Here is a 27,259-nt window from a genome sequence, read left to right as displayed (position 1 = left end):
AATTTTCTTGACCACACAGATAATAAGCTCCATAGCAGACTTCTGTGATGATGAGTATTCGCTGGACGTGTTGATTGATATTCTAGTTAAGTTCTGTGACTCAAAACCTTGCCATACCTTAGCTTCGACTGAATTGATGCCACTGGTACAACCCTGCCTCGGGGATAAATAAAGTTTTTTCTGAATCTGAATCTGAATCTGAACCGATACAACACAATATAAAAGTAACCCATAGGGGGCGCTGTTGCTCCTCCTCCCATTCATTTACACACAGAAACATGGCTGGCTGCAGCTGCTGAGCTGCTTGTAGTTGTAGAAACAACACAGGTGTGCGCACAGTCATCGTGGAAGGTCTCCGTCCTGGCAGGAGGGCTCAGCCTGTCCACGCAGAGAGAAGTTGTCCTCTCTTACCGGGGATTTGTTGGATTATTTCCCAGGAGAAAACAAAGTAAAGTCGGACATGAGTGGGGTAAGTTTGCTTGTGAAGAGCTGAAACAAAGCCAGCAGAAGTCGAAACAAACCACCTATCTTCACTACGGGACTTGTGCGCTCGACTTGCAAAAGGCCTAAAAGAGACAATGTAACAATTCAGGGTTGTGTTTTTGTGAAAGTTTGAGTAGTTCCATGAGCTTCAGACGCGAGCTTTTATGTGGTGCTAACGCTAAGCTAGTGAGTAATGACCGCTGCGTGCGGCTGTCAGTGCAGGACAGAATAGCTTTTTACTGTGTTAAAACACGCACCAATATTTCTGTTAGAGGTTTATATCTAGATATATAGATATATAGATATTTAAAAAAGGAGGTACGTGTTTCATTTTGAATGCATTTGACCATTACGCGATGATTGAAAAGGCCCGTGTTTGTGTTTAAAGGGACTGATGGAGGAGCCCCGCCCACACCAATGTTCTCAATAAACTTTAAAAAACACTATTTAGTCCATGGGCCAGACCAGATATCAGCACCACTCAAGGTGACCAAACTTACTTATGATTTTTGAAAAGATTCATGTCTATAGATTATATTTTGGTAAGATAACCCTTCCTGAGTGGCAGCTGTATTATACATTTCCTGAATCCTTATGGTCCTGAGTATTCACGTTTTTGTATTTTGTGATTAAATTTTTATTTCTTTTTTCATTTTTGAAAAAACAACATGGGGCATGTATATGATATTTTAACCAAAAAAAAAAAAAAAAAAAAAAAAACACCAATACATAACAACAACAAATGAATAGATAAATGTAATAACAAAAAGCAAATAAAAATAAAAAATAAAAAAGTAATGCCCATATTATTAAGTATAACAATGCAAAATTAACACATAAATTAAGTGCAAAAAATAAATAAATATATAAATAAATAAAAATAAAATCATAACCCTAGACATTACCCACCCACCCTCTGGATCCAATTGAACAAACCCCATTAAGCAGTTTTAATTTTTGCTTATTGAGGTAAAAGGGGGATTTTAGTTATACATTTTAAGCATAACTGGATAACATGAATGTTTCACATCAGTAAAGCGATACCTAAAGAACCTTAATCACATTCAAATTATGTGACATTTATTTATATGCAACATCTCCCAACATAACCTATGATTCCTGGGAATCCATAAATGTTATAGTCAAAGTTCCTCTGGTTAGTTTTGGGTGCAAATTCTCTAGAAAAGCAAATTTACATAAAAGATGGCAGTTACTACCAAGTCATTTAGACAGACCACTAGAAAATAAAAAATGACGTAGTTGAAAACCGATAACCATAATAGTCTTTTTCCATACATAATATTTTTGTATGACACAAAAAAAAAAAGAAATAAAATACAAATCAATCATCACCCCCACCCTCCCTCCCTCGGACCAACCAAATTACGTAATGCATAATTATATATTTTTTTTTTAATCACATTTGCCTTGTATCAGTATATACGCAGACAGAGTACCTATATTTTATGCAAATATACCACATATAAGTACACTTCAATACACCAAGCCAGAGAAGAACACCTTATAAGGTATTCACGTTTTTGTATTTTTTGTATTTTGTGTTCTAATGTTGTTTATAGAACTAAGCTGGTTCCTTATCTCATTGTTATGTCCTTTATGTCCTGTATTTGCATGATAAAGACCAGTTTGTGACATTAGCCTAGTGGCTGTTATAGTTTCATAGGAGCCTAATGATGCTCTTCTAGTTTAAGGCTCACAATGACCGGTAACAACAATATAGTAGGGGTATATTATAGATTTCCTGAATCCTTATTGTCCTGTGAGTATTCCAGTTTTTGTATTTTGTGTCTCTGTTGTTCCTAGTTGACACAGGGCTAAAAGATAGTATATCATTTAGGCGAAAATTGTGTAAAAATGTGTGTTGTTTATAGTTTAAAGAGCTTCAGTGACCTCTATGTTGGTCAGAAAGATTCACATCTTAGCTTGAATGAATGCTTAAAAGGTCCCCTTTAAAATGATACCAAAGACAATATTGTGACACATTGACAGATATCTTGTACATGAGTCTAAACCAGGATATGCAGCAGCATCTAAAATGTCATTTTCTGACGAGGGTGGGTGACTTCATGAGCTGATAACTATGATACAGCTGCCACTCAGGAAGGTTTATCATACCAAAATATCATCTATAGACATGGATCTTTTCAAAAATCATAAGTAAGTTTGGTCACCTTGACTGGTATTGACAAGTGAAATTTTGGGCTCTGGCCCATGGACTAATTCTTTTGGGGGGGATTATGTCTATTTTGCTCCATATTTTTTTTTACTGTTAGGGGTCATTTTGAAATTTCAGAATTTAGATTTTTTTTTTTTTTTTAAGATACCCACGGATATTTTCTGGCAGAAATATTGCTGTTTCAATTAGTGATAGTAATTCAGAATCAAAATCAGAATCAGGTTTATCTGGCCAAGTCAGGTCAAACAAGACAGGGAATTATACTCTGGTTGTTTCACTCACTGTACAGGAAATAGACAAATGACAGCTCTTATTAACATATATACATTTTTTTTTTAAGTGAAAGGTGCAGCAGTATGAGGTAGTTATGGTTATTGAAAGGTGCATTGTTGCAGCTATGATTGTGGTTATTATTGCACAGTGGTTGATAAGTGATGAGAGTTCATCAGAGCAACAGCTTGGGGGAAGAAACTGTCTCTGAGTCTGGAGGTTTTGGCGTACAGTGCTCTGTAGCGCCGTCCAGAGGGGAGGAGTTCAACCAGACTGTGGCTGCGTCTGAAATTGCATACTTCCAACACTAATGAGTATGCAAAAACAGTATGTGAGAAGATTAGTGCGTCCGAAATATTAGTACGTACTCAATAGTATGTACTATCCATACTCATTCCAGAGAAATGTATTAGTGTGGATTGATGGACACTAGCTAAGCAGAAACTTCCCACAATGCAATGCAGCTGTGTTTGGTTGCTAAGTGATATGTATATGTCATAAGTATAATAATATTATTATATAATATTAATATTATAATATTCGTATATAATAATATTATATAATGTCATCTTGTTTCGGCCAGGATAAATGGGAAATAGCGGAGCGGTGCGCTGCTGCTGTGACTTCCTGCCCAACGGCAGGAAGTGACGTGTGTGCTCTGAGTAGTACGTCCGAATTAATGCATACTGATATTTACTCAAAAGTGTGCTGAACTTAAGTATATTTTTTAGTATGTACTGTTTAGTATGGCATTTCGGACGCACTGTCTGTCCTGGGTGTAAGGGGTCTGCAGAGATACTACCTGCAATTGCTGATACAGCTGTTGAGAAAATAGTCTGATGATAAAGGCAGTGGAAGATCATTCAAATTAGTGATGCACCGATTGTTCGGTAACCGAAATTGTTCGGCCGAAAATGGCAAAAAAACACTTTCGTGTTCGGTGGAATAAGTGGGAAAAAAAACAAACGATTAATAACGGCGTTGAAATATAAATAGACTGGCTGCTCCGTAACTGTTGCATACCACATAAATCGTTGGCCAACCAAAAACTAACCACATAAGAATTTAACTAACATTCACCAGCAGGTGGAACCAAAACAACATAAATCAATCTATTACAGGTGCGTTTAGATGACGAAATCAAACAGCGAAGAGCGTGGAGTGAAGTGGTGCGGTGCAAACATGTCAGCAGTGTGGAAGTATTTTAGAGTGGCAGAGAATAATACAAGAATGGCTGTTTGCAATGAATGTTCTGCTCAAATATCTAGAGGGGAAACATCTGCAAAGTCTTTCAGCACTACAAGTTTGATTTATCATTTGAAATGATAAAAAACCCTGAGCACTTTAATGCATTTTTATTGTTTTAAGGCCTATGTTACAATGTTCAGTCAGTTAAGCCTAACGTAAGCTCAAAGATGGCCACAAAATTTATTTTGCTAATTTATTTATTTTAAGTTATTGTTCTTTGCTGGTATAATGTCTGCTGAAATATTTAAGAAATGCTGGGAAATTAAAAAATGTTCAGTTTTTTATGTTCAACAAATGTTTTCTACCTTGTAATTTTGTAAAATATTTTTTTTCTTTTAAAAGCATGCCTAAATCAAATTTATTTGATTTATGCAATGGTGAAAAAATTGGCAAAATAAATGAAAAACTGCGAAGAACCATGTTCGGTATTCGGCCAAGTGTTTATTATTCTTTTCGGTTTCGGTTTCGGCCACAAATTTTCATTTCGGTGCATCACTAATTCAAATGATTTTTCAGCACGAAAGCCCTTATTTAATGCATAATGATTAAGTAGTTTTATAGTACAACTACACCGTATTAATGAGGCCGAAAACTGGAAACTAGTTTTTGATGACTTAAGATTCACCAGCTACGTCACTGCCAGAGACATGCAAATGCACAAAAGGCATTTCCATGACACTTTTGTGATAAACTGGATTATCGACACATCTGGAAAACCACCTCATGAAAGCATAAAAAGGTTTCCATTACAGGTTTTTCTTTGCGATATTTGGGTTTAGCATGAATCTAGGAGTAATGTAAACGCAACTATCGAGTATAAGTTCCATGTGGACCAGTGGTCGGACATCTGAAGCTTTCACCTTCATTGAAATATATAAGATGATCCTGAGCTCCCATCTGTTGTATGGAGTTTTGTTATGAGCAGCTGGTCAGCAAATCCTGCAGCTCTGTTGAGCAGCATGGATACATAACCTGGTACAAAGAGATAGTTGAGGTTCTGAGGTATCCCATTCAGTACAAATAAATCAAAATGTTGGATAGCATTAGTTAAATGGTATTTAAAAATGTGTTTAACTTTTAACTTTTTTCATCTGAAATGTCCGTGAAAGGATTTTGTCAAAATACTGTAGTACAACAGTTCCCTTTTTCAAATACATAGTAATACACATGTATCATCCTGTTTTTACTTACTTAGTTACATGTGCCTACAGATGCGCCTGCCTGTTATTGGCTAGATATTCTCAGGTGCAGGCCAATTATATAAAAAAAAAAAAAAAAAACTCTTATAAATAGCCCATTTAATAGGTGTATTTTCAATCGAAACCCCTTTTATTTCCAATATAGTGCCAGTCAGAGTTGTGTTCAATGAAGGATGTTCAGGCTGTTCTCATCATGATGTTTCCTGCTCTGATTCTGGTGGATTTGTTTAGTTTGTTGCGGCCAAAGGATGGGGCATGCACTATGAATCAGGATTAGAGACTTACCGAGGTAACTTCAGGCTCAACTCTGGATTTCCAGCATCAAAAAGCTGAAGCTCATTTCTTATTGAGGTGTATTACAATGGCAACTCATGCTTGAAATGGCTCCGGGGCAATTGAGGTTTCTAAATAACACGTGAAGCATCACCCCCCAGTTGCTGGGTTCACTGAGAAAAATAAAAACTTAAGCGACATGTCCGTGTGGACACTTTTCTGTCATCTTGTGTTCAACTTCTTCTGAGAAGGATCTTCACAAGACATAACTCAGGAGAAGGGAGAGCTTATAGCAGGGGTATTCAACTAGATTAGGCAGGGGGCCACATCTGCAAAAAGACTGCATGGAGAGGGCCACACGTGGAAAATTTGGGGGTTTTCAAAACATATTTTTTTACTCAAAGACAAAGATTTATGTATATATAATACATTTGTGCTCAGGAATGAGCAGGAGAATATATCTGTCTAGTTTACATATGAATTATGTATTAATTGTCTCCAGATTTAGTCATTGTGAATGTTAAATATAATATTCAGATAAAGAAATATTATTTTAAATGCAAGTTCATTTTGAAACCCTGCATTGTGCAAACTTAATGAAGTTGATATTGACCTACTTTTAATAAAACACGCCATAATGACAAAGCACCACTTTCCACCAAGATTTCCTTATTTGAATATTATATTAATCATTTCAGTCCATAGTAGCCAGTTTGATGTTATAAATAAGCAACCAAAATATTAACCATAAGCTCCTTTATTTATGACACATCTGTTCATTATATCAGAAATTATAGGAGGCTTAGAAGTCCATCTGAAATGCAAAGTCCTCATTTAGAGATTCAAATGAAAAAAGTTTCAGGCCAAACCTAGAAGCCTAATGATGTAAACAAGTCCTCGTTACAACGGAGGTTAATAACAAATAATAACATAATCATAATGACATTATCACTGTGCAACACTGGCAAAAAATTCGAAGTAGTAAAAAACATCTGCAACAGAGATTAACATGTACAAACACTGTCCAATGAATCATTAACCAACTGAAAAGGCTACCAAGCATCTTAAATTTTATTAATTAACAAAATGCGATATGTAAACCATGTTAGATTCGCTTACTTTGTCACTTCCGGCCGCCGACCGGAAGTGACGCCGTCCGCCGACGATAGGAGGGCCGATCAATCGGGACAACACTACTTTCCCCCCTTTTTTTAAAAATATGACCAGGGGCCACATAAAAGTTCCTGGCGGGCCGCAAGTGGCCCGCGGGCCGCCAGTTAAATATCCCTGGCTTATAGGCTCCTGCTGGCTTTAAAGATATGAAATACTTCTCAAGGTTTATTGAATATAAACAGAGCTTAACATTCACATATTGTACACAAGGACAAACTTGGGTCTTTTAAAATGAGTTTATAGATAATAAATAAGGTCAGAACATTTCGAAGTCAGAACAGTAACTCAGATGAGCAGGAGAGGGCCTTTTTTTTTTTAAATCTGTATTTCCATTAACTGACCTCATTAGATTATTTCCCATGATGCTCTTCCTAAGATTTCTTCACGATTATGAAGAACTGATGTGCTTTGCTTTTGCAGGAGATTGTTTGCAGCAGTCATTCAGTGACGGTCTTGAGCTGCGCCAAGTCCATATCAGTGGTTCACAATGAGAAGACCCTCAGGCTGACGCCGGAGGGGGGGGTTGCTCCCGTCGGCTCCCTGCAGAGCGATGCTCAGAGGCAGGCGGAGGGTAAGTATCTGACGTCCCGCTCTGGAGAGTTGTTTTATGTTTGAACACACTAGGGATGGGCGGTATGCGCTAAAAAATGTATCACGATTATTTCTGGCATTTATCCCGATAACGATAAAAATGACGATAAAAAAAATACCAATTCAACTCCACCTTTTTAACTATGAATCTATCTCGCTGTCAGATCCGCCATGTTTGTCATCAACAGGAATTTATCTTTCTTTCTTTCTTTCTTTCTTTCTTTCTTTCTTTCTTTCTTTCTTTCTTTCTTTCTTTCTTTCTTTCTTTCTTTCTTTCTTTCTTTCTTCCCTTCCTCTTTACTCCCTTCCTTCCTCCTTTCCTTGTTTTCTCCCTTCCTTCCTTCCTTCCTTTTTTCCCCTTCCTTCCTTCTTTCCTCCTGCTCTCTCCTTCCTTCTCCCCTTCCTGTTTTCTCCCTTCCTTCCTTCCTTCCTTCCTTCCTTCCTTCCTTCCTTCCTTCCTTCCTTCCTTCCTTCCTTCCGTCCTTCCTTCCTTCCTTCCTTCCTGCCTTCCTTCCTTCCTTCCTTCCTTCCTTCCTTCCTTCCTTCCTTCCTTCTTTCCTTGTTTTCTCCCTTCCTTCCTTCCTTCTTTCCTTGTTTTCTCCCTTCCTTCCTTCCTTCCTTCCTTCCTTCCTTCCTTCCTTCCTTCCTTCCTTCCTTCCTTCCTTCCTTCCTTCCTTCCTTCCTTCCTTCTTTCCTTGTTTTCTCACTTCCTTCTTTCCTTGTTTTCTCCCTTCCTTCCTTCCTTCCTTCCTTCCTTCCTTCCTTCCTTCCTTCCTTCCTTCCTTCCTTCCTTCCTTCCTTCCTTCCTTGTTTTCTCACTTCCTTCCTTCCTTCCTTCCTTCCTTCCTTCCTTCCTTCCTTCCTTCCTTCCTTCCTTCCTTCCTTCCTTGTTTTCTCACTTCCTTCCTTCCTTCCTTCCTTCCTTCCTTCCTTCCTTCCTTCCTTCCTTCCTTCCTTCCGTCCTTCCTTCCTTCCTTCCTTCCTGCCTTCCTTCCTTCCTTCCTTCCTTCCTTCCTTCCTTCCTTCCTTCCTTCTTTCCTTGTTTTCTCCCTTCCTTCCTTCCTTCTTTCCTTGTTTTCTCCCTTCCTTCCTTCCTTCCTTCCTTCCTTCCTTCCTTCCTTCCTTCCTTCCTTCCTTCCTTCCTTCCTTCCTTCCTTCCTTCCTTCCTTCCTTCCTTCCTTCTTTCCTTGTTTTCTCACTTCCTTCTTTCCTTGTTTTCTCCCTTCCTTCCTTCCTTCCTTCCTTCCTTCCTTCCTTCCTTCCTTCCTTCCTTCCTTCCTTCCTTCCTTCCTTCCTTCCTTCCTTCCTTCCTTCCTTCCTTCCTTCCTTCCTTCCTTGTTTTCTCACTTCCTTCCTTCCTTCCTTCCTTCCTTCCTTCCTTCCTTCCTTCCTTCCTTCCTTCCTTGTTTTCTCACTTCCTTCCTTCCTTCCTTCCTTCCTTCCTTCCTTCCTTCCTTCCTTCCTTCCTTCCTTCCTTCCTTCCTTCCTTCCTTCCTTCCTTCCATAAATCAGCTTTACACAAAAACATCATCAACAGGAATTTATCGTTTTTACCGCGACATGACAAATTCTTATCGTGAGGAATTTTTTTGAGGGTATATCGTGAACGGTAAAATATCGCCCATTCCTAGAACACACCACAGGACATCAAACAGACCACTGTTTATTTTTAAATCCTGCTCTGTTATGTAATACTTTGTGGCGACGGGAGTCTGAAGGACGAGATTGACCCCTCCTGTTCTCCTCCCAGGCAGGACGGCAGGCGCCATCAGCGCTGCTCAGAGACACTCGAAGGCTGATTTCACAGAGACGGAGAGCAGCAACAGCCAGCGTTCACCCCGCTGGTCGGACGAACAGCCGCCACCTCCGCAGCTCCTCTCCACTCAGACCCACCACCGTTCCCCTCATGAGATCCACCTGCCGTTCGGAAAAGGCTTATCTAACGCCTCCCTCCTCGCCAACAACGGCGGCACACCCCAGAGGAGAGGAGCTCGGGCCAACGTCAAGGGCAAGAAAGTCACCCGGAGAAAGTACGCACATCCTAAATACTGATGCACTTGTCAAGTGGTACCTTCGAACGAATCTCGTTTGCTGTGTGGCAGACGATCTGATTAGATTAAAGAGAGGATGTAACAAAAACATTCAGTCTGAGCTAAAAGTAGTTGAAGATCCTTTCTGCTGCTTTCAACGGTCACATGATGCCCATTTTCCGTCTGACTGCTCAGGGTGGGGCCTATCAACCTTTGTTGCTTTTTGTTGTTACTCTTAATCAAATAGTACATATTTAAGCATTTTGATTTTCCAAAGCCAAACGTGAGAGTTGAAGGCACACGTTATTGTGACGCTTCAGTGCCTTTTATTAGAAATGGCCATTAAACACAAAAATATTAAATTTATTGTTTAATTTGATATTACTTTAAAATATATTTACGCTACAATACTTTATTTATCCATGAAGAGAAATTATGTGTTTTAAATAATAAAAAGAAAATAAATAATATGAATAATAGTTTTATTAAATATGGAACAAATTATTTTGATAGATCAGATGGAAAGAAATAAAACAGGAAATTATTCTAATGCAAAAATACATTCAGATTAATTCAAAAAATAAAGTGCACTTAATTACACATTTTAAGAAGGATAGATAAAATATGTTTCATACAAATTTAAACCTAAATGTAAAATTTAAAAAAATAAAATTCACTTTTAAAGACACTTTTAATCCATTTTTAAATAAATTTGAACTAAAACAGCAGGAGGTATTAACAGGTTGAATAAATTATGCTCACAGAGACTGATACTGATTAAATGCTCATAAATTACCACAAATTAACTGCTGCAGCTCCACTTATGTGACTTCCAGAAACATCCTTTTAATCACAACTAATTTAATCATGAAGGTACTTAAGAGGTCCTCTCTCCTGGATCTTGTTTCAGTCTTCACCTGGATGCTCTGAATCCAGTTTCCTCTTCAGCTGCATTTTAACTCTTGTAACAAGCAACAAGATCACCGCCAGGATGCTAAACACGATGCTGTAAATGTTGAAAATCTCTGCTAAATTAAGTATGACCAATGTAATCGTTGTCAGGACAGGCATAATGTTTGTTTTCTTTCTCCTCAGGGCAGATGGTAAAATCTCTCAAAACCGAAAAGTTACCGACTTTTATCCAATAAGACGAAGCGCAAGAAAAAGTAAGACAGAACTCAAGGTAAGATGACGGCATTTTTATCTTTTGAAAAATGAACTGTGTATATATACGCTAATGGTCAAAAGTCTTTTTTTTAATTTTATTTATCTTTATTTAAAACTGTTCAAGTCAAATTAGCAGCTTCAAATCGTAAAAAGAGTTGAACTGGCAGAAGTTTAAAAAAGAAAAAAGAAGATAAGGTTACCCAAAACTGGAAAAGGATGTGCAATTCAGAATTCGACATCAGTGTGTGTCATCGACTCAACCACGGAGGAGGAAGTGGGTGGTCTGGGGGAGTTTTGCTGGATTCAGGGTTTGTGATTTGTACAGCATGAGAGGAACCCTGAACCAAAACGGCTGCTATGCCATTCTGCAGAAACATGCAGTGCTCTATGGTATCCGTTAGGGTTAGTACCCTCTGGTACAAGTTTTAATAAAATCTGGATCTAGATCAGGGATCGGCAACCCAAAATGTTGAAAGAGCCATATTGAACCAAAAACACAAAAAACAAATATGTCTGGAGCCGCAAAAAATGAAAAGTCTTATATAAGCCTTAGAATGAAGGCAAATGGCGAAAGGCGGAATGTCGAGAAAAAAGTCGAAATGTTGAGAGAAAAGTCAAAATGTTGAGAAAAAAGTCGAAATGTCGAGAAAAAAGTCGAAATGTCGAGATTAATGTTGAAGTTCAATCTTGAGAGAAAAGTCAAAATGTTGAGAAAAAAGTCAAAATTTCAAGAAAAAAGTCAAAATTTCAAGAAAAAAGTCAAAATTTCGAGATTAATGTTGAAATACAATCTCGAGAAAAAAGTCAAAATGTTGAGGAAAAAAGTCAAAATTTCGAGAAAAAAGTCAAAATTTTGAGATCAAAAAGGAAAAGAAAAAGGAAGAAAAAAAGAGAAAAAGGAAAAGAGAAGAAGGAAAAAAAGAAAAAAAAGAATAAAAGGAAAAAAAGGTCAAACATTTTTGAAAAACCTCCAGGAGCCACTAGGGCGGCGCTAAAGAGCCGCATGCGGCTCTAGAGCCGCGGGTTGCCGACCCCTGGTCTAGATGGCCTGTAATAAGCATGAATTCACTTCAGCCCAGTTTACTGTGTTTTTCCGATGAGTTCTAATAAGGAGGGGAGTTAGTTTTCTGGGGGGGACAGAAGCAAAACAACATCATCCGCATATAGTGAAATGCGATGGTCTAAGATGGAACAAGTACGGATTTCATTAGCGAGTGATCAGTCTGTTTAGGCGAGTGTCTGCCTGAGTTTCTGGTTTGGTTTCGGGCACTTGATTGCCATTATTAGTCTGAATCTCTGCCGTTAGCAGCTCTCTTTAAAATCAAAGGAGCAATAGAAGGGTGATTCCTGACGCTGATAGCCAGGGGTTCCATAGCAACGGGAGAGCCCTGTCGGCAGGATCGTTGCAGTATGAAAGGGGGAGACCTGTTGTTATTGGTGATGACAAAGGCCGTGGGGCGAGTGTGTAGCATTTTGACCCAGGAGGCGAAATTCTCCCCCAAATCAAACTCCCTTATTGCGGTTAATAAGTATGACCATTCAACTTGGTCAGACGTCTTTTGAGCATCAAGGGCGAGAACGGCAGTTTTAGACGCTTTGATAAATTTTGTGTATATGACATTCAGCAGACGCCTAACATTAAAAACAAAAATCTACCTGGAATAAATCCAGTTTGGTCTACATGGATTATATCTGCAATGTATTTATTTAATCTTATTGCACGGATTTTAGTAAACACCTTAAGATCACAGCAAAGGAGGACAATGGGCCGGTATGAGGAGAGGTCTGTCTGGTTGTTCCCTTTTTTCAGGATCAGAGAGATGTTGGGAAGGTAAAGTGTTTCTAGGAGCAGACCAACATATATAGTTTTTAAACATCGTTAACATGAAAGGAGCTATAATGTCTAAATATTCTTCGAAGAACTCAATGTCAAATCCATCTGGGCCGACTGCCTTTCCATTAGGAAAAGAGTGAATAGCCTGTTTAACTTCCTCTAATGGTATATCCAGTACTGGAGTTGAGGGGGGATGGCATCCCCTCTGAAATACAAACGGTCAAAATCATCCCCCCTGTAAAACTGCCATCCCCACTTTCCATCCCTTATGTCATTTCATCAATGAATGTGGTTTTACTGCTATTTCAACATTTAGAGTCATCACCAGAAAAATAACACCAGAAAAATAACTTATTTGACAATTTTCACCTGTTTCAAGTAAATTTTCACTTGAAATAAGTAGAAAAATCTGCCAGTGGGACAAGATTTATCTTCTCATTACAAGCAATAAAATCTTGTTCCACTGGCAGATTCTTCTACTTATTTCAAGTGAAAATCTACTTGAAACAGGTGAAAATTGTTGTTTTTTCCAGTGATGAGTCTTGTTTTAAGTGTAATGAGATTTTTTTTTACTAAAATGAGACATTTTAACTAGAAATAAGACAAATATTCTTGTTAAGATTTTGAGTTTTTGCAGTGATCCATTTTACTTATCCTGTGAAGGACAGAGTCATATTGATAAGTTCAGAAAACTGTTTTTATTGTTGTGTTTTGATGTATTTGATGTAAGCCCAGTGGATATTTAAAGCTTACAGAAGGCTGCATTTAACTGCTGCTATGTCATCCCTGCAGTATTTCTGCAGGTGTTTTAGTCAGTGCTATTATTTGTAATATATTATATTATTTGTAATCAGCAAAATTATCTGTCCCCATATGATAAAATCCACCATCCCCCCCTGATTTTTTTTTTTTACAACTCGAGTACTGGGTATATCTGCATTTAAGTCTATCTGTGCTGAGGTGCTCAATTTAGGCAGGTGAAGAATATGAAGAAATTCAGAAACTTGTGTTGTTCATGTGGTATACTTCGAAGTATAAAGATCTGCATAGAGTTCCTGAAAAAGATTAGTTAATTTTCCCAGGGTCTGTCGTAGTAGTTCCTGTTTTGGTCTTAATTTTTGTGAATTGCTTTGCTGGCCTATCTGGCTAGTTCAAAGTGTTTTTTTTTAGTAGCATTACGCTGACACAGTCAGAAAGGACAGCATTATATTTAGACTTTAATTTAATTACTTCATTAAGCTTGGCTGGTGAAGTGGTTGCCCTGTAGTCTCTTTTCTAGTAGTTTGAGTTGAGCTGTGATATTTGTTCAATCTTTATCCTTTTTTATTAACCTCGTGGGCTATAATATGTCCTTGTGTAACAGTTTTAAAGGCCTCCCATAGGATGGAGTCACTTACCTCAGTTGTGTTATTTTGATCAAAATATTCAGTTATTTTGTTGGTTGTTTGCTGACATTAAGTTAGACTGTGCTCAGAAATGACTATATCATGATATTTGGAGGAAATTACATCCGAGGTCTATGTGGCGTCACTCAAAATGTAGTCAATTCTTTTATATGATTTATGAAGGTTAGAGAAGAAGGAAAAGTCTTTATCGGTTGGTTGTTGCAGCCTCCAGACATCAACAAGGTTCATTGGCGTAATTAGATTATTCAGAGCAATACTGGCATTAGAGAGACTGGTGGGATGGGTGGAGAGCCGTCCAGTATCGTGTTAAAATCTCCACCTGCAATTAAGTGAGTACATGATAAATCCGGGATGAGGAGAAAAAAAAAAAAAAAAAACAGGGTCGTTTACGTTTGGCGCATAAATATTCAAAAAGGTTGCATATCATGCCAGAATGGGAACTGTCACTATTAAATTAGGTTCGGAAAGAGTTGAAATATGTTTGAATGGAACATTACGTCTGATAACTTTGGCAATGCCTTGGAAGAAAAAGTTGACTGATCTATCTGAGATATCCAAGCACATCTCAACCTCCATTGTTCATTATGCTTGATATGTGTTTCCTGAATGAAAATTATACCTCCAGATAGTGACTTTTAAATTTTAGATTAGTCCTTAAACCTCTGACATTCCAGCTGAGTAATGTTGAACTGCCAGGATAATACACGTAACAGACCTCACTCCGAAGCGGCTGAGGGTTTGAGGAATCTGTCTATGAAAGATTCGGCATCCTGAAATATTTTTCTGTTCAGTCCTGAAGTTGAAGGTCAATCTGGCTGGGAAGAGTTTACCGTGTTTGATTTCGGCTTCCATCAGTTTCTTTGTTGCTCCATCAAAAGCATTGTTCGGTGACTTCAGGTGAGAAATCCAAATACACGCTGATCCTGGCAACGGTCAGGGGACCTGAAGCGCGAGTTTCAAGCTTTTTTTCCTTCTCTGGAGGGTGTTGGATTCTGGCAATCATGGTGCACGCACGCCGATAGGGGGGGACAAACGGGTCTGTTGTCCCGGGCCCAGAACTGGAAAAAAAAAAAAAAAAAAAAAAAAAAAAAATATATATATATATATATATATATATATATATATATATATTTTTTTTTTTTATTCTCATTAAATTATGGAATCATTTTTCAGAATGTTTCAAAATATGCCTATTTGTGGAAAAAATATTGTAATATTTGAGTTACATAAAAGCTTATTTGTTTTCTTCCTAATTGTCCTTGTGGTCAAGAACCCCCAACACAAAAATGGTTTGGCCGCTGATCAAAATTTTATGTTATCATTTAATTCAACCATTAGAATGGTCAAAATGTCCGGTCAGCACAAGTCCGGTGCTCAGAAAAGAGAAGAAGAAAATAGAGGCCTCAGAGATTCTCTACACAAATATTTTAAAAAGGGGGTGACGGTGAAGCTGGAATTAATAAAGTCAGCGTAGAGTAGGGCTGTTCGATTTTGCCCAAAAATAAAATCTCGATTTTTTTTCTCTCAAAATCCGATTTTCGATTACGATTATTTTGTGAATTGACAAAAGGAAAAGAAATGATTTCAAATATGCTGTTTTTTTATTGAACATTTGTCCCATTGGGCTTTAAGTGCAAACTTTGCTCTTATTAAACCAAAAATGAATGAATAAAGTGCAAAACTCTGTAAAATAAGTTGAAAAAAAGTTTTAAAAAATATAATAAAATATAAAGTTTTATCTCTAAAAAAAAAAATCAGCAAATCAGCACTTGCAAACATACAGTAAGTTATATTTCCAATTAAATAAAACAAGACATTTTCAAATTAAACTAAACTGGGTCTTTGCATGCTAAATAATAATGCAACCCATGAAGGAGGTAGAGGTGTGTAATGTCAGTCATTACATTTGCTTGTATTGAGAGGTATTTCCATCAATCATTAATTTGGTATCAATCATTAATATGTGTGCAGACAAGGTTATAAAAAAAAAAAAAAAATGAAAAATCGATTTTACGATTTTCACGTTTTAACATCGTTCTAATTACATAATCGCGATTACGATTTAAAATCGATTAATCGAACAGCCCTAGCGTAGAGCAAGGTAAGAAACAACGCAGCCAATGTTTACCAACCTTGTAACTTAACCTAACTGGCTAGCTCTAATGTTAACGTCCATTAGCTTGTATAAAAACCTGAAGAGCAGGAGAGGAAGAGGAGAAGGAGAGATCCGGGCGCAGGGGGGCCCATCTTAGATTATTTTGTCCGGGGCCCCGGCAAGACTGTCAGCTGGCCTGCATGGTGTGTTGACATCGGCTAAGGGTGGACCGGTACGGTGCGTCCGGTCAATTTCAAGCCGCTCGAGAAGTTGTTGGCTCAGAGGAGCTGCGGCAGGAGCTCGGTGACAAACTGTGTTGGGTTGCCTTTCCCAACTTTTTCTGGAAGACCAGTGATTTTGATATTGCAGCGTCTAGATCGGTTCTCGAGGTCTATTAGCTTACGTTTAGTTGACTTATTGATTTCCATTAGCTCCGTGCACCGTTTCTCCAGAGCTGTTATGCAGGACTCATGGTCGGCTGCAAAGCCCTCCAGGTCGAGCTGCTGGAGGATTAGACCTGTCTGAAGTTTGGACCTGCTCAAGGGTTAGACCTGCTTGAGGGTTAGTTATTTAGACATACCCATGCACTGTAGCCGGCAGACATTCGTTAGGAAACATCTAGAACTGATCTTCTGTGGCTCCTTCAGCTGATCCACGCTGTGGACCCGTCGGCGGACAGAACTTTCTGTTTCAGATGTTGTTTTGATGGTGAAACTGAGAGCAAAATAAATTTGTGGATTGAGAATATACTTGTGTTGTAGTCCGTATAAACACATCGGGTTATCTCCATTACCATAAATGGAAGTGTTGAGAAGAAACGACGTGAAAACTGCCTTCCAGAACCGGACAAAATGGTGTTTGATGATTTTAATGAACTTGGGCCTGTTGTAATTTTAGTTTTGGCTGTTTTTCTCTGAACAGGTTTCTGTGATTATGAAAGAGAACTCCAGTCTGTGTTGTTAAAGTCTTCGTTTTTGTCACCAGTGCGAACAAAAGAAGCTCTTGGACGATCTCATCACAAATGGAATCGAGGAAGGAATGGAGGTACTGAGTCTTTCTCACCATCGGACGTCTCAAACGCAGCACACTCTCAAAACACTCGAAGTTTGCTCGATGTTTCCTTAAATAACAAACCACATTCAGTAATACTTGATTATATCAATCAGTTTTCTAAGTTTAAGAGTTTTGTTTCATTGATGATGTAAATATCACTTGCCTTCAGATATTTAAATTTAAATAAAACAGAGCAAAACAACAAGCCATGAGTTGTTCAAATCGCCAGAACTGTGCAGATGTTGACGTTAGCTTTGCTCTGTAGGTGCAGAACGTAGAAGGAAAGGGGAGGGCCGTGTTCGCCACTCGTTGTTTCCATAAAGGCGACTACGTGGTGGAGTATCACGGAGACCTGCTGCAGATCACCGACGCCAAGAAGAGGGAGGCCGAATATGCTCAAAACCCTGCCACCGGCTGCTACATGTACTACTTCCAGTACCTCTGCAAAACATACTGGTAGGATCAATACTACAGCTCGTCGTTACATGTGTCTGAAACCAGATGTGTCCATCTGGTTTCTTTTATTCTGGTGGTGGGTGGGGGGGGGGTCAATATAGTTGGTTAATATATATTCAACATGAGTGTTTATATTTTACGACGGAGTATTAGGGCCAAACAAAAAAACAAAAAAAGGAAATTACGAGAATAAAGTCATAATGTAATGAGAATAAAGTCGTAAAATTACGAGAATAAAGTCATAATATTACGAGAATAAAGTCGTAAAATTACGAGAATAAAGTCATAATATTACGAGAATAAAGTCGTAAAATTACGAGAATAAAGTCATAATATTACAAGAATAAAGTCGTAATATATTATAAATATATAAATATAACTTCACAAGATGCTCAATATTCCTCATTTTAACACAGGGAGAAGAAGCTCTTCCTGTTAGAGTTCTCATAAATTATATTCTCATAATATTACGACTTTATTCTCGCAACATTACGACTTTATTCTCGTAATATTACGACTTTATTCTATTACGACTTTATTCTCGCAACATTACGACTTTATTCTCGTAATTTTACGACTTTATTCTCATTATATTATGACTTTATTCTCGTAATTTCCAATTTTTTTTGTCTTAGTTTGGCCCTAATGCTCCGTCGTAATATTTTACTTTCCACTTCTGAAAATTAAAATGACTTCCCAGTAGAGGTGGTGATCTGTCAGCCAGAAACACTTCTGTCTCAGCCGCTGATTTATTTATTTTTTCTCAGAGTGTCGCTGCACACAGAACCCGAGAGTGAACGCAACTCAGTTTTTATTTACAGACGCACACACATTTGGCAGGTTGGAAAGAAGAGTTGTTGCCTCATACAAATCATCAAAAGTTAGGCGCTTCATTCGGAAATGAGTTCAACACATAAAGAGCTTCCTTTCCTGAGGTGTGAGTTGTTGTAAAAGGAGAAATGAATCACAAGAAAGGAAAACACCCCTTTGTTGCATTTTTTTTGTTCAAATACATTAAGCAGATGCTTTAAACTTGGTGTGATTTCCATCTTTAAGCTGGGTTTAGTCATAAAGGATTAGCGCCTGAAGTGTGTTTTTAATATAACTGAAGTTGCGAGACTGATGTCTGAACGTTCTTGGTTTCGACAGCGTGGACGCCACGAAAGAGACTGGTAGACTGGGCCGGCTCATAAATCACAGTAAAAACGGGAACTGCCAAACCAAACTCCATGACATCAACGGCGTCCCTCACCTCATCCTCGTCGCCGCCCGAGACATCGACAAGGGCGAAGAGTTGCTGTACGACTACGGAGACCGCAGCAAGGCGTCCATCACCGCCCACCCGTGGCTCAAGCAGTGACGAGAGGCTGCTCACACGAAGTAAAGAAAGCGTTCAAAAACACTTGTGTCCCCTTTCATTCATGCATCTAAATGCCTTGGAAAACAGACACTGACAAAGCCGGAAGTTTTATCTGGCGGGTTGAAAGCTCACTGGGTACAAGTTGCATCTCGAACGAGGTCCATCTGGGCGCCAGAGGACATCTGTACTTTTATTTATTCATGTTCATGAAACATTCTGGTTGTTTAGCAGCTCATTTATTTTGTATGTTTTGTACTTCCTACAGACCAAGGCATCTCCAGCATGCAGGTGGTAGTTGATGCTCTACATTTTTTATACTGCTTTAATTTTTTTGGGGGGGGATCAGCAAGAGCTGTGAGATGCAAATTACAATTTTTTTAAAAAACACACTTGGCTCAAGTGGATGTCAGTCTTCGAAACAACTTGTGGCGTTGGTGGGCGTGACATCATTTTTCTTGTTTTTTTTTCTTTCTGATCAGCAGAAACGAACAAGCTTTGACGCTGGATGAAATTTAAGACGCGAAACAAGCTTGTGTTGAGCAGACAAACTCTGATATTACTTGTATGGATATATATATATATTTTATTTTTTGTTTTATTAGGGAATATTGTATTTTTTGATATTTTAAATGAAGCATATATTTTAATTCGGATGTAGTTTGTCCCCCCCCCCCATCAAATACCTGCAGTGTATTCTGCTGTATCTGCTCAAATACAAATGTATGTTTAATTAAATGTCTACAGATTTCTAGCTAATAGTTTCAGTATCTGCATAACTGGATCATCTATGACTATCTTGCCATTTCAGTTCAATGCTCCATTGTGGTACGTTATTACATGTTTCCATTGGCAGTTTTGGATCGGGGGTGGCAACGTTAAACTCATTGTGGCTGTGATCCTGGGAAAGGGGGATCCAAAAATCCGGCTTTTCTCAACTCAAGCTTCAGCAAAAAAAACACACAGCTTCATTAAAAAAAAATTAAAAAAAAACTTCCACAAGGGTTTTATCTTGAGTCTTTGGATTAACGATGACTCTGAACTTGTGGATCACTGCTGAAGAAACCAAACTAAAAACTAAACCAGTCAGCAGTAATGACACTATCAACGCCAGAGCATTTAGACATTTACTCCAGCAAAAAAATACATAGAAACTGGGAATAAAAGACCTAAAATGAAATATGTGTCACAGTTATTTTGGGAATAATCTTATTTGCCGTCAGCTCCAGAGTTTGCTAAGAAGATAAATATTGCAGGAAGTTGGTGACTCACGTCCCTTCTTTCTAAAAACTCTGGGCAGACGGCCCCTCCCATTCACAGCCAAATCCACCCATGCAGAATGTACCAAACCAATCGCTACGGGCCTTATGCAATGACTCGTACAGGAGTCACCCAGAGCTTTGTTCAGAGCAACCCAGACGCCCGCTGTCACGTGCGGCTGCTCTGGTTGGCTGCATGTTTTACGCCGTCCAGAGACGGTTGTTTCAGTTCTAGGGTTTTCCTGTCAAGACATTTAAAAAAACAAAAAGATCTGGTACATTAAAAGTCTTAAGAATATGTGAATGCAGCCTTTATTGAACTCGGCCACCGGACGTATCAAACCACGGCTTTTATCAGTTCTTTCTTTTTTTTAAAATATTGTATTATTTATCTAATTAAGCTTGTCAATATGCATTTGAACACAAACAACTGGTCATTCTTCTTTCTCTTTGAGGAGATGTTTGTGAATCTGGCCTGACCAAACTGAAGCAAACCCACAGGCTGGTGTGATAGACGTGACGGGTGCCCCACCTCATCAGGTCACGTCACCTTCTTCCTTTTACTCTGGTGTCAAACCTTTCTGGTTTGGATTAGTCTTCCCGATAGGTGGATTCAGGGTACGCGCCCGTTTAACCCCAGCTCTGAGTGATGATGTTCTTCCTTTTTCTTCTAAACATCGCTGTGATTTATTTCTACCCTCCAGTTTCTTCTGGTACATCTCATTAAGTGATCTCCGATCACGGACGCTACGTTTTTGACCACATTTCATCCCAGGGTTCACCGCCACCCTTTCAGCAGTTTCCTTAGCTTTATTTGGCTGGTGTATACCTGTACTTTGTCAAACAGAATGATAAATGTACCGCAAATGTGGGATACATCCTGAAGTCTTTCCTTCGTTGAGGTGAACAGTCGAGGACCAGTTGTTTGTGTCGCTGTCTTCAAAAGCCTCTTACCGTCTTAAGTATTGAAATTGGAGCTTCAGTTTCTTGAGACACAAACGTGTAAAAATGACTAACTTCAACGACTACTTCTTTAACCAGTAAATCTTAATAAAATGCAAAAGAGGCTACTCTGACGAGGCTAACTGGAAACTAGCTGGAAATAAGTACCTACCGGTTTTTGCTTTTTGCCCTTTCCTCTAACGCCTTTTTTCATTTGTACATAGTTTAATCAGAATCATGAAAATGCATTAAAATATGTGACTAAAAGTCAGTTTAAATGTGTAAATTTGCAGGAATCAGACTTGCTCAGCTAGATGTTTTTGAGCAAATTAGCAATTAGGATTAGCTTCATTACTTTATCTTTTTAAAAATGTTTTTCCTTTTAAAAAACTAATATTTTAGAGTATCTATTTTAAAACAGTTTGAGTTTTGCTTTCTGAAAACGCAACTGTGGAATCAAACGTTTATCTCGTTTAAATTGTTACAGAGACTGCTGTGATTAAAGAGGGAATTTTTACGTCTAATTTAGCTCTTATTTATTTATACAAATACCGCTGATAACGAACTATGTTCGTACAGAGGTCAGTTAAATGTATGCAAATGAACAAATTTCTGTTTTCAGCGTTTGCATTTTCCCTCTCAACATGCCCTCCCTCAGTAGCATTGTCACCCATGTGAAATGTTTTCAGAAAAGCCTTTTCTTAACAAATATGTTACAGTTTGAAGCTGGTCATGAAAGATGTGAATTGTGAATAAAGATGTAATATGCAAATAACAGGACTGAGTATGTGGTTTGTTCTTTAACAGAGACTACAAATTATTATTTGGATCAAGTGCATTATGTTTTTATGAGTTATATTTCATGAAAAGACTGAATTTCTGCATCCTTTTGTCTCAATGTATAGGTTAAAAAAAAAGGATTAAAACTGTATATGGCAGTACCATTTCTGACCATATCACTCGGAGGTCATGCTTGTCAGCTCTATAGACTTTTTTTTGACGGTAGAAACCAAAGGTATATATATATGTGCATTATTACTATATTTAATATATATATACGCATACACAAAATATACACATACAAACCCAGTTTTTTTTTTCTTTTTTGGGGGTGGTGACAACATCCACTGCCAATCCAGGAAGCAGGAACACACGGAGACACACGTCAAGCACTGGAAATCTGCAACAAAAAACCACAAACAAAACACGAAACCAGCACGGAGCCGACCAAAACACGAACAGCAATCGACCCAAATCTTGAGATCTGATCGCAGTCTGAGCTAAGCTACCGCTACCGCTACCTAACCCCAAAAACTACAGAGCCAGCATGCAGGTGAACAAGCCAGTGTGTACGTCTATGTGTGAGTATGCGTGTATATGATCATGCGTGTGTGTGTGTGTATATGTGTGTGCGGTACGTGTGTGTGTACATGTCTTTGTGGCTATGTGTGTGTGTGTGTAAGCTCTATAGACTCTAAAAACAGTCTATAGGTTTCTGAAGACCGTTTTTTCTTCGTACAGGGTGCAGCCATGTTGCCCAGGAAGCCGAAGGAAACACGCCCACCGAAGGTCAATCAAACTTAGCTTTGGCTGAGTGTGGGGCACGGTGACGCAGCTGGTGGTGCAGCCGTTTCACAGCTACAGGGGACGCTGTGGGTGCTAAGTTCCCCCATGACTTCAGCAACCTTGGGTAGCTACTGTGAGCTACACACCAGCCGCAGCACCAGATGGGGTGGGGAGGATCTGGCCGGAACAACGTGATCCTTCCTACGGAGAAGCCCCACCCTGTCTGGTGAAAAGAAGAGGCCTCCTCAAATTAAGATTAGGAGGTTAAAGCCCTGTCCCAATACTCCCCCTACCCTCTATGAATCTGGCCCTTCACAGCTAGGGATTTCGGATGCACCCTAGCTGATCTAGGGCCAGAAAAATTTCCCAGAATGCTTTTTGTCTTCATTTGCGGACTGAATCAAAAAAAAAACATGGCGGACATTTCTTATTTTATAGTGAATAAAATCAATATTTTGAGTGAGTTTCTGCATAAAAATGTGTTTTGATTACATTTCTAGCAAGAAATATATATTTTACTTTCATAATATTCACTCAGTGAATGTACATAATCATTCGTTTGCCCGTTGTTGCAACCTCGCCAGAATAAAGGCTGATTTATGGTTCCGCGTTACACCAACGCAGAGCCTACGGTGTAGGTTACACGGCTTGTGTAGGTTGGGGATCTTAACGGTTATTTTTACGCCTGAAAAAATATTAAAACTTCATAAAGTGGCATATTAACAGCGCTACAGCTGAAATTAAAACAGCTTTTGGCTCTCAGCTTCCTGATTTTAGGGATGGTGCTGAAAAGTAGGGGTAGTGGGTGTATTGGGACAGGGCCCTGGGAAGATTTCAAGTGCCCTAAAATCTGTGGCTTATTTTTTTAGGGGTAGTGGTAGTGAGGGAGGGCTAGTGGTAGAAAGGGGGGTGTATTGGGATTGGCCCTAAGAAGGGGACTTGAGCTCAGGGCCTTGGTAGAGGGTGAGAAATGCCCAGGAACTACCTTAGGTAGGCGCACTGGGTGAAGAAATGGGAAAAATAAATCGGGGATAAAAAGTCAGCGAAATCAAAAATGATGGTGGGTTTGTACAAAGATCTGGTTACTTTGCTAAATGTGGTAGCATGACCATTATGGATGTCATAGCAGCCAACTGGCATCAATCATATTAGAAAGAAATGTATTGTTTCATATTGTTACGTGTTTTTTACCTGCGTTCTCGCTGATATGAAAAAGACACTTAGTTAGAAATATAGACAAGCAACTTCTCTCAATTAAAGTTTTTCTTATTGGAGATTCAAAGTAAACTTACACACAGACCATTTCTGTTTGGCAGACAACCTTCCAGAAAAGACCACAGAACAGAATATGCATCATAGTTTTTCTACTGACAAAAATGCAAATATTGGATAAATGCTTACAATATAATTGGCTAAACTGATGGTGAGGAACTGTAGTCTAGACTCCCTTCGTTGGAGCCTTGATTGGTCCCAATAGCTCAGCTCTCTTTGTCTACTTTTGCTCCAAACATCGTGGACTTGGCCTTGTACTCAAATAACCACTCTTCACTGGCTCCTCTCTGTCGCTGTTTGCTTAAGATAAGGGAATTACTTCAAGTGATCAAGAGCTAAAATATGTAAACGTGGGTGATACCTCCATATCGTACATACTTTGTCTGCGTAAGAGTGTGAGCACAGCCATAGCACCAAATTCTGTTTGGGCTTTTTTAATCTACAGTAGCTCCCAGTTCTCTGCAACTTCTGCAAAGGCTAAAATAAATGTATTCCTAACAATATAAACTATCCTGGCATGATACAAAATAGTTATCATGGATGTGAAATCGACCACAACAGGTTTTTGAAGCCGACTGTAAATGTGTTATTTCTGCTCTAAGGTTGGAGGTCAGTGGAGATGGACTCGCTTTTGCAGGCTCTAGCGGCCGGTCCAGGAACTGGAACAAAACTTAGTTCTGCATGAGACTCAACCTGGAAATTGGGTGGTATCACTCACTTACATCCCCCCATGTGGTCGGAAGGGGAATTGCAAAATAGAGTAGTAGATCAGACTATTGCATCTTATAAATAAAACCTTTTGAGTTAAGATTTACCACAAACCTTTCTGTGCTGTTGCAGCATATTTGGTGGTTTTAAAGTTATATTTTTTTTTCAACTAATGCTGATTTCTTTTTGTTTTTTGGTCCTTGACTTTTGTAAAATAAAGACACAAATCATTTATTTTGTAACTTCTAAAGTATCTTAAGTACATTTGAGCTTAAATGACTATGCATGAATATTTGGAGGCTACTGAGAAAATATGATTGTGATAATAGTTATCTTTTCAGTTTTACGGTATAGAAACAGACATACAATATATGTGGAGAAGTCAGTTGGTACCTGTGGAGCTTATTGAATTGATGCTTGTTGATGTGAGAGCAGCGGCCTGGGCCAACGGGCCCAGACAACCTTCTGCCCGGCCGTCTCCTCTAGCTCTTCCGGGGAATACAGAGTCATTACCAAGCCAGCAGAGACCCATCACTTTCGCATATCCTGGGTCTGGCCAGAAGGGATCCTAATCAGATTCCCAGACCATCTTCTGCATCTGCAAAAAACAGATTCAAATCCACCAAACTGAACCAGTTCCATCACTTGTATGTAATCCAACTCCCCCCTGGAACGAATCTGACTGACTTCCTCCAGTGTGGACCAAACTTGCAGAGGTGTCAAAAGTATTCACATTCATTACTCAGGTAGAAGTATAGATACTAGAGTTTAAAAATACTCCTGTAGAAGTTGAAGTATCAACTCAAGTTATTTACTCAAGTAAAAGTATAAAAGTACTGGTTTTATAACTAATTAAAGTATAAAAGTAAAAGTAATGTAAGGGGAAAAAAAGCCATTAAGAACAAAAGCCATTGAAAATGAATGCATCTTAGTATAATGCAAATATATTAAAGAACCATATATGTGTCCTATTGAGCATTAACATGTGTTTCAGAGAGCAGAAGATATGATGACTATTTGCCTATAAGTATTGTAATGGTGCAAAAAGTCAAACTTCAGAGGCATGTTATCATTTATCCTAACCTTTATTGGAATGTACATCCAAGTTTAGTTGCAGGAATCTGAGGGAACGGATGTAAGAACAAAACTGGACAAGAACATCTGAAACAACCACAACCAAATTCACTCTATCCGGATGGAGCAATTTAACTGGATAGTTTTTTTTTTAAAGGCCGAAATGAAATAGAGTAACAAGGCTGTTTTTAAAATGTAAGGATTAAAAAGTACAGATAATTGCGTGAAAATGTAAGGAGTAAAAGGAAAAAGTCGTCTGAAAAATAATTACTCCAGTAATTTCTACTTAAGTAAGGTAACGAAGTATTTGTACTTTGTTACTTGACACCTCTGCAAACTTGTCTGTGTAGGGACTGAAGCACCGGGCCGTGTCTCACATCCCCAGTGAAATGTCTTCTTTAAGTCCACAAAGCACATGTGGATCTGATGTGCCAACTCCCAGCCTCCCCGGCCCCGGTGAGGGAATAGAGCCGGTCAATCATCCGATGGCCAGAATGGATTATATCCGTTTCAAACTAACGAGTTAACCTTAATTAGTATCACAGTTTTTTCCAAGGAAGTCGCACTAAAGCAGGAAAGGAACTCTGAGGAGCTCAGGAATAAAATAAGAGTTGATGTTAAAGGCTATAAGAGCCTGTCCGAGCAGTTTCACCTTCCTGTAACCGCAGCTGCAAAAATATCTAGAAGTTTGAGGTTCTTGAGACTCTAGTGTCCTTTTGACCACAAGAGGAGCTGATTTCATTATTTCTGATTATATGATTTGTTTGGAAGTGTCACCAGGAGAGACTACAAATGTCTACAAACTTGGAAGAACCAGTGAGGTTCAAAAACAGCAGTTGAACAAACCACCGATTAAACCAAACGGCATTTCAGCACCTCACACCCGCTATCAAGCACGGCGGTGGAGGTGTCATGATGAGTGATCTGTGTAAATTTATACAGCTGCTGGACAAATTATTAAATTATATTGAAATGAAATGATGAAAAAAAGAAAAGAGAGGAACTTTTGTACCTTTTGTAGCAGTTTATTTATGGTAAATCAAGAAACCTGCTAAAAAAGCAGATACAAACAACATTGACAAACTTTTTTTAACATTACTTTTATTACTGAAGCTGCTTTGAAGAGAGCGTTGATCTGTTCATGCCTTTTAATTTACCTTTAATGGGGTTCAGACGGGTGGAAATGAAAAAGGTGGCGTTAGAACGCTGCTTTGAGCTGATTTCCCTTTAAAAGTTTCATCATATAATGTCTCTTGTCTGAACTCGGCAGGTGCCTTTGCCTTCACCCACCATCCACAGGTCGATGCTCATTTCCTGTGATGTTTTGTGAAACGGTGGCTTTGACGCACACATACACGTCTTTACAACATATCACTTCATCTCTCCAGAGGAGCCTAATTCAAAAATAAAGTGCCACTACCATTAAAATGCAGCGCATCTCTGCACCGAAGACACCAGATGTTGGAGACGATTCATGCAGCAATACCAGTTCTGACCACATGGGGGCGCACACCTCTGCAACCGTCAATGCTGCTGACTGGGGACTAAGAATCGCTACCTTTAGGAGTTAATTGATAATGATACTTTTCTCGATAATATGGCACAA

The 27,259-nt window shown here is 38.7% G+C and overlaps 1 protein-coding gene across 1 annotated transcript; it reads left to right on the top strand.

Annotated features, from left to right (window-relative positions):
- Positions 1 to 272: 272 nt before the first annotated feature.
- Positions 273 to 21,797, top strand: kmt5aa (lysine methyltransferase 5Aa). The gene is made up of 7 exons (XM_061733851.1): positions 273 to 469; positions 7,264 to 7,414; positions 9,185 to 9,464; positions 10,560 to 10,647; positions 16,951 to 17,010; positions 17,285 to 17,475; positions 18,625 to 21,797. Exons 1-7 carry the CDS (start codon positions 461 to 463, stop codon positions 18,833 to 18,835), a joined length of 990 nt encoding a protein of 329 aa, XP_061589835.1. The 5' UTR covers positions 273 to 460; the 3' UTR covers positions 18,836 to 21,797.
- The last annotated feature ends 5,462 nt before the right edge of the window (positions 21,798 to 27,259 follow it).

This window comes from Cololabis saira, chromosome 11 (assembly GCF_033807715.1).
Source record: "Cololabis saira isolate AMF1-May2022 chromosome 11, fColSai1.1, whole genome shotgun sequence".
NCBI classification, from domain to species: Eukaryota; Metazoa; Chordata; class Actinopteri; order Beloniformes; family Belonidae; genus Cololabis; species Cololabis saira.
Note: the sequence above shows the minus strand (reverse complement) of the source record. Positions and strands in the feature narration are given on the sequence as shown.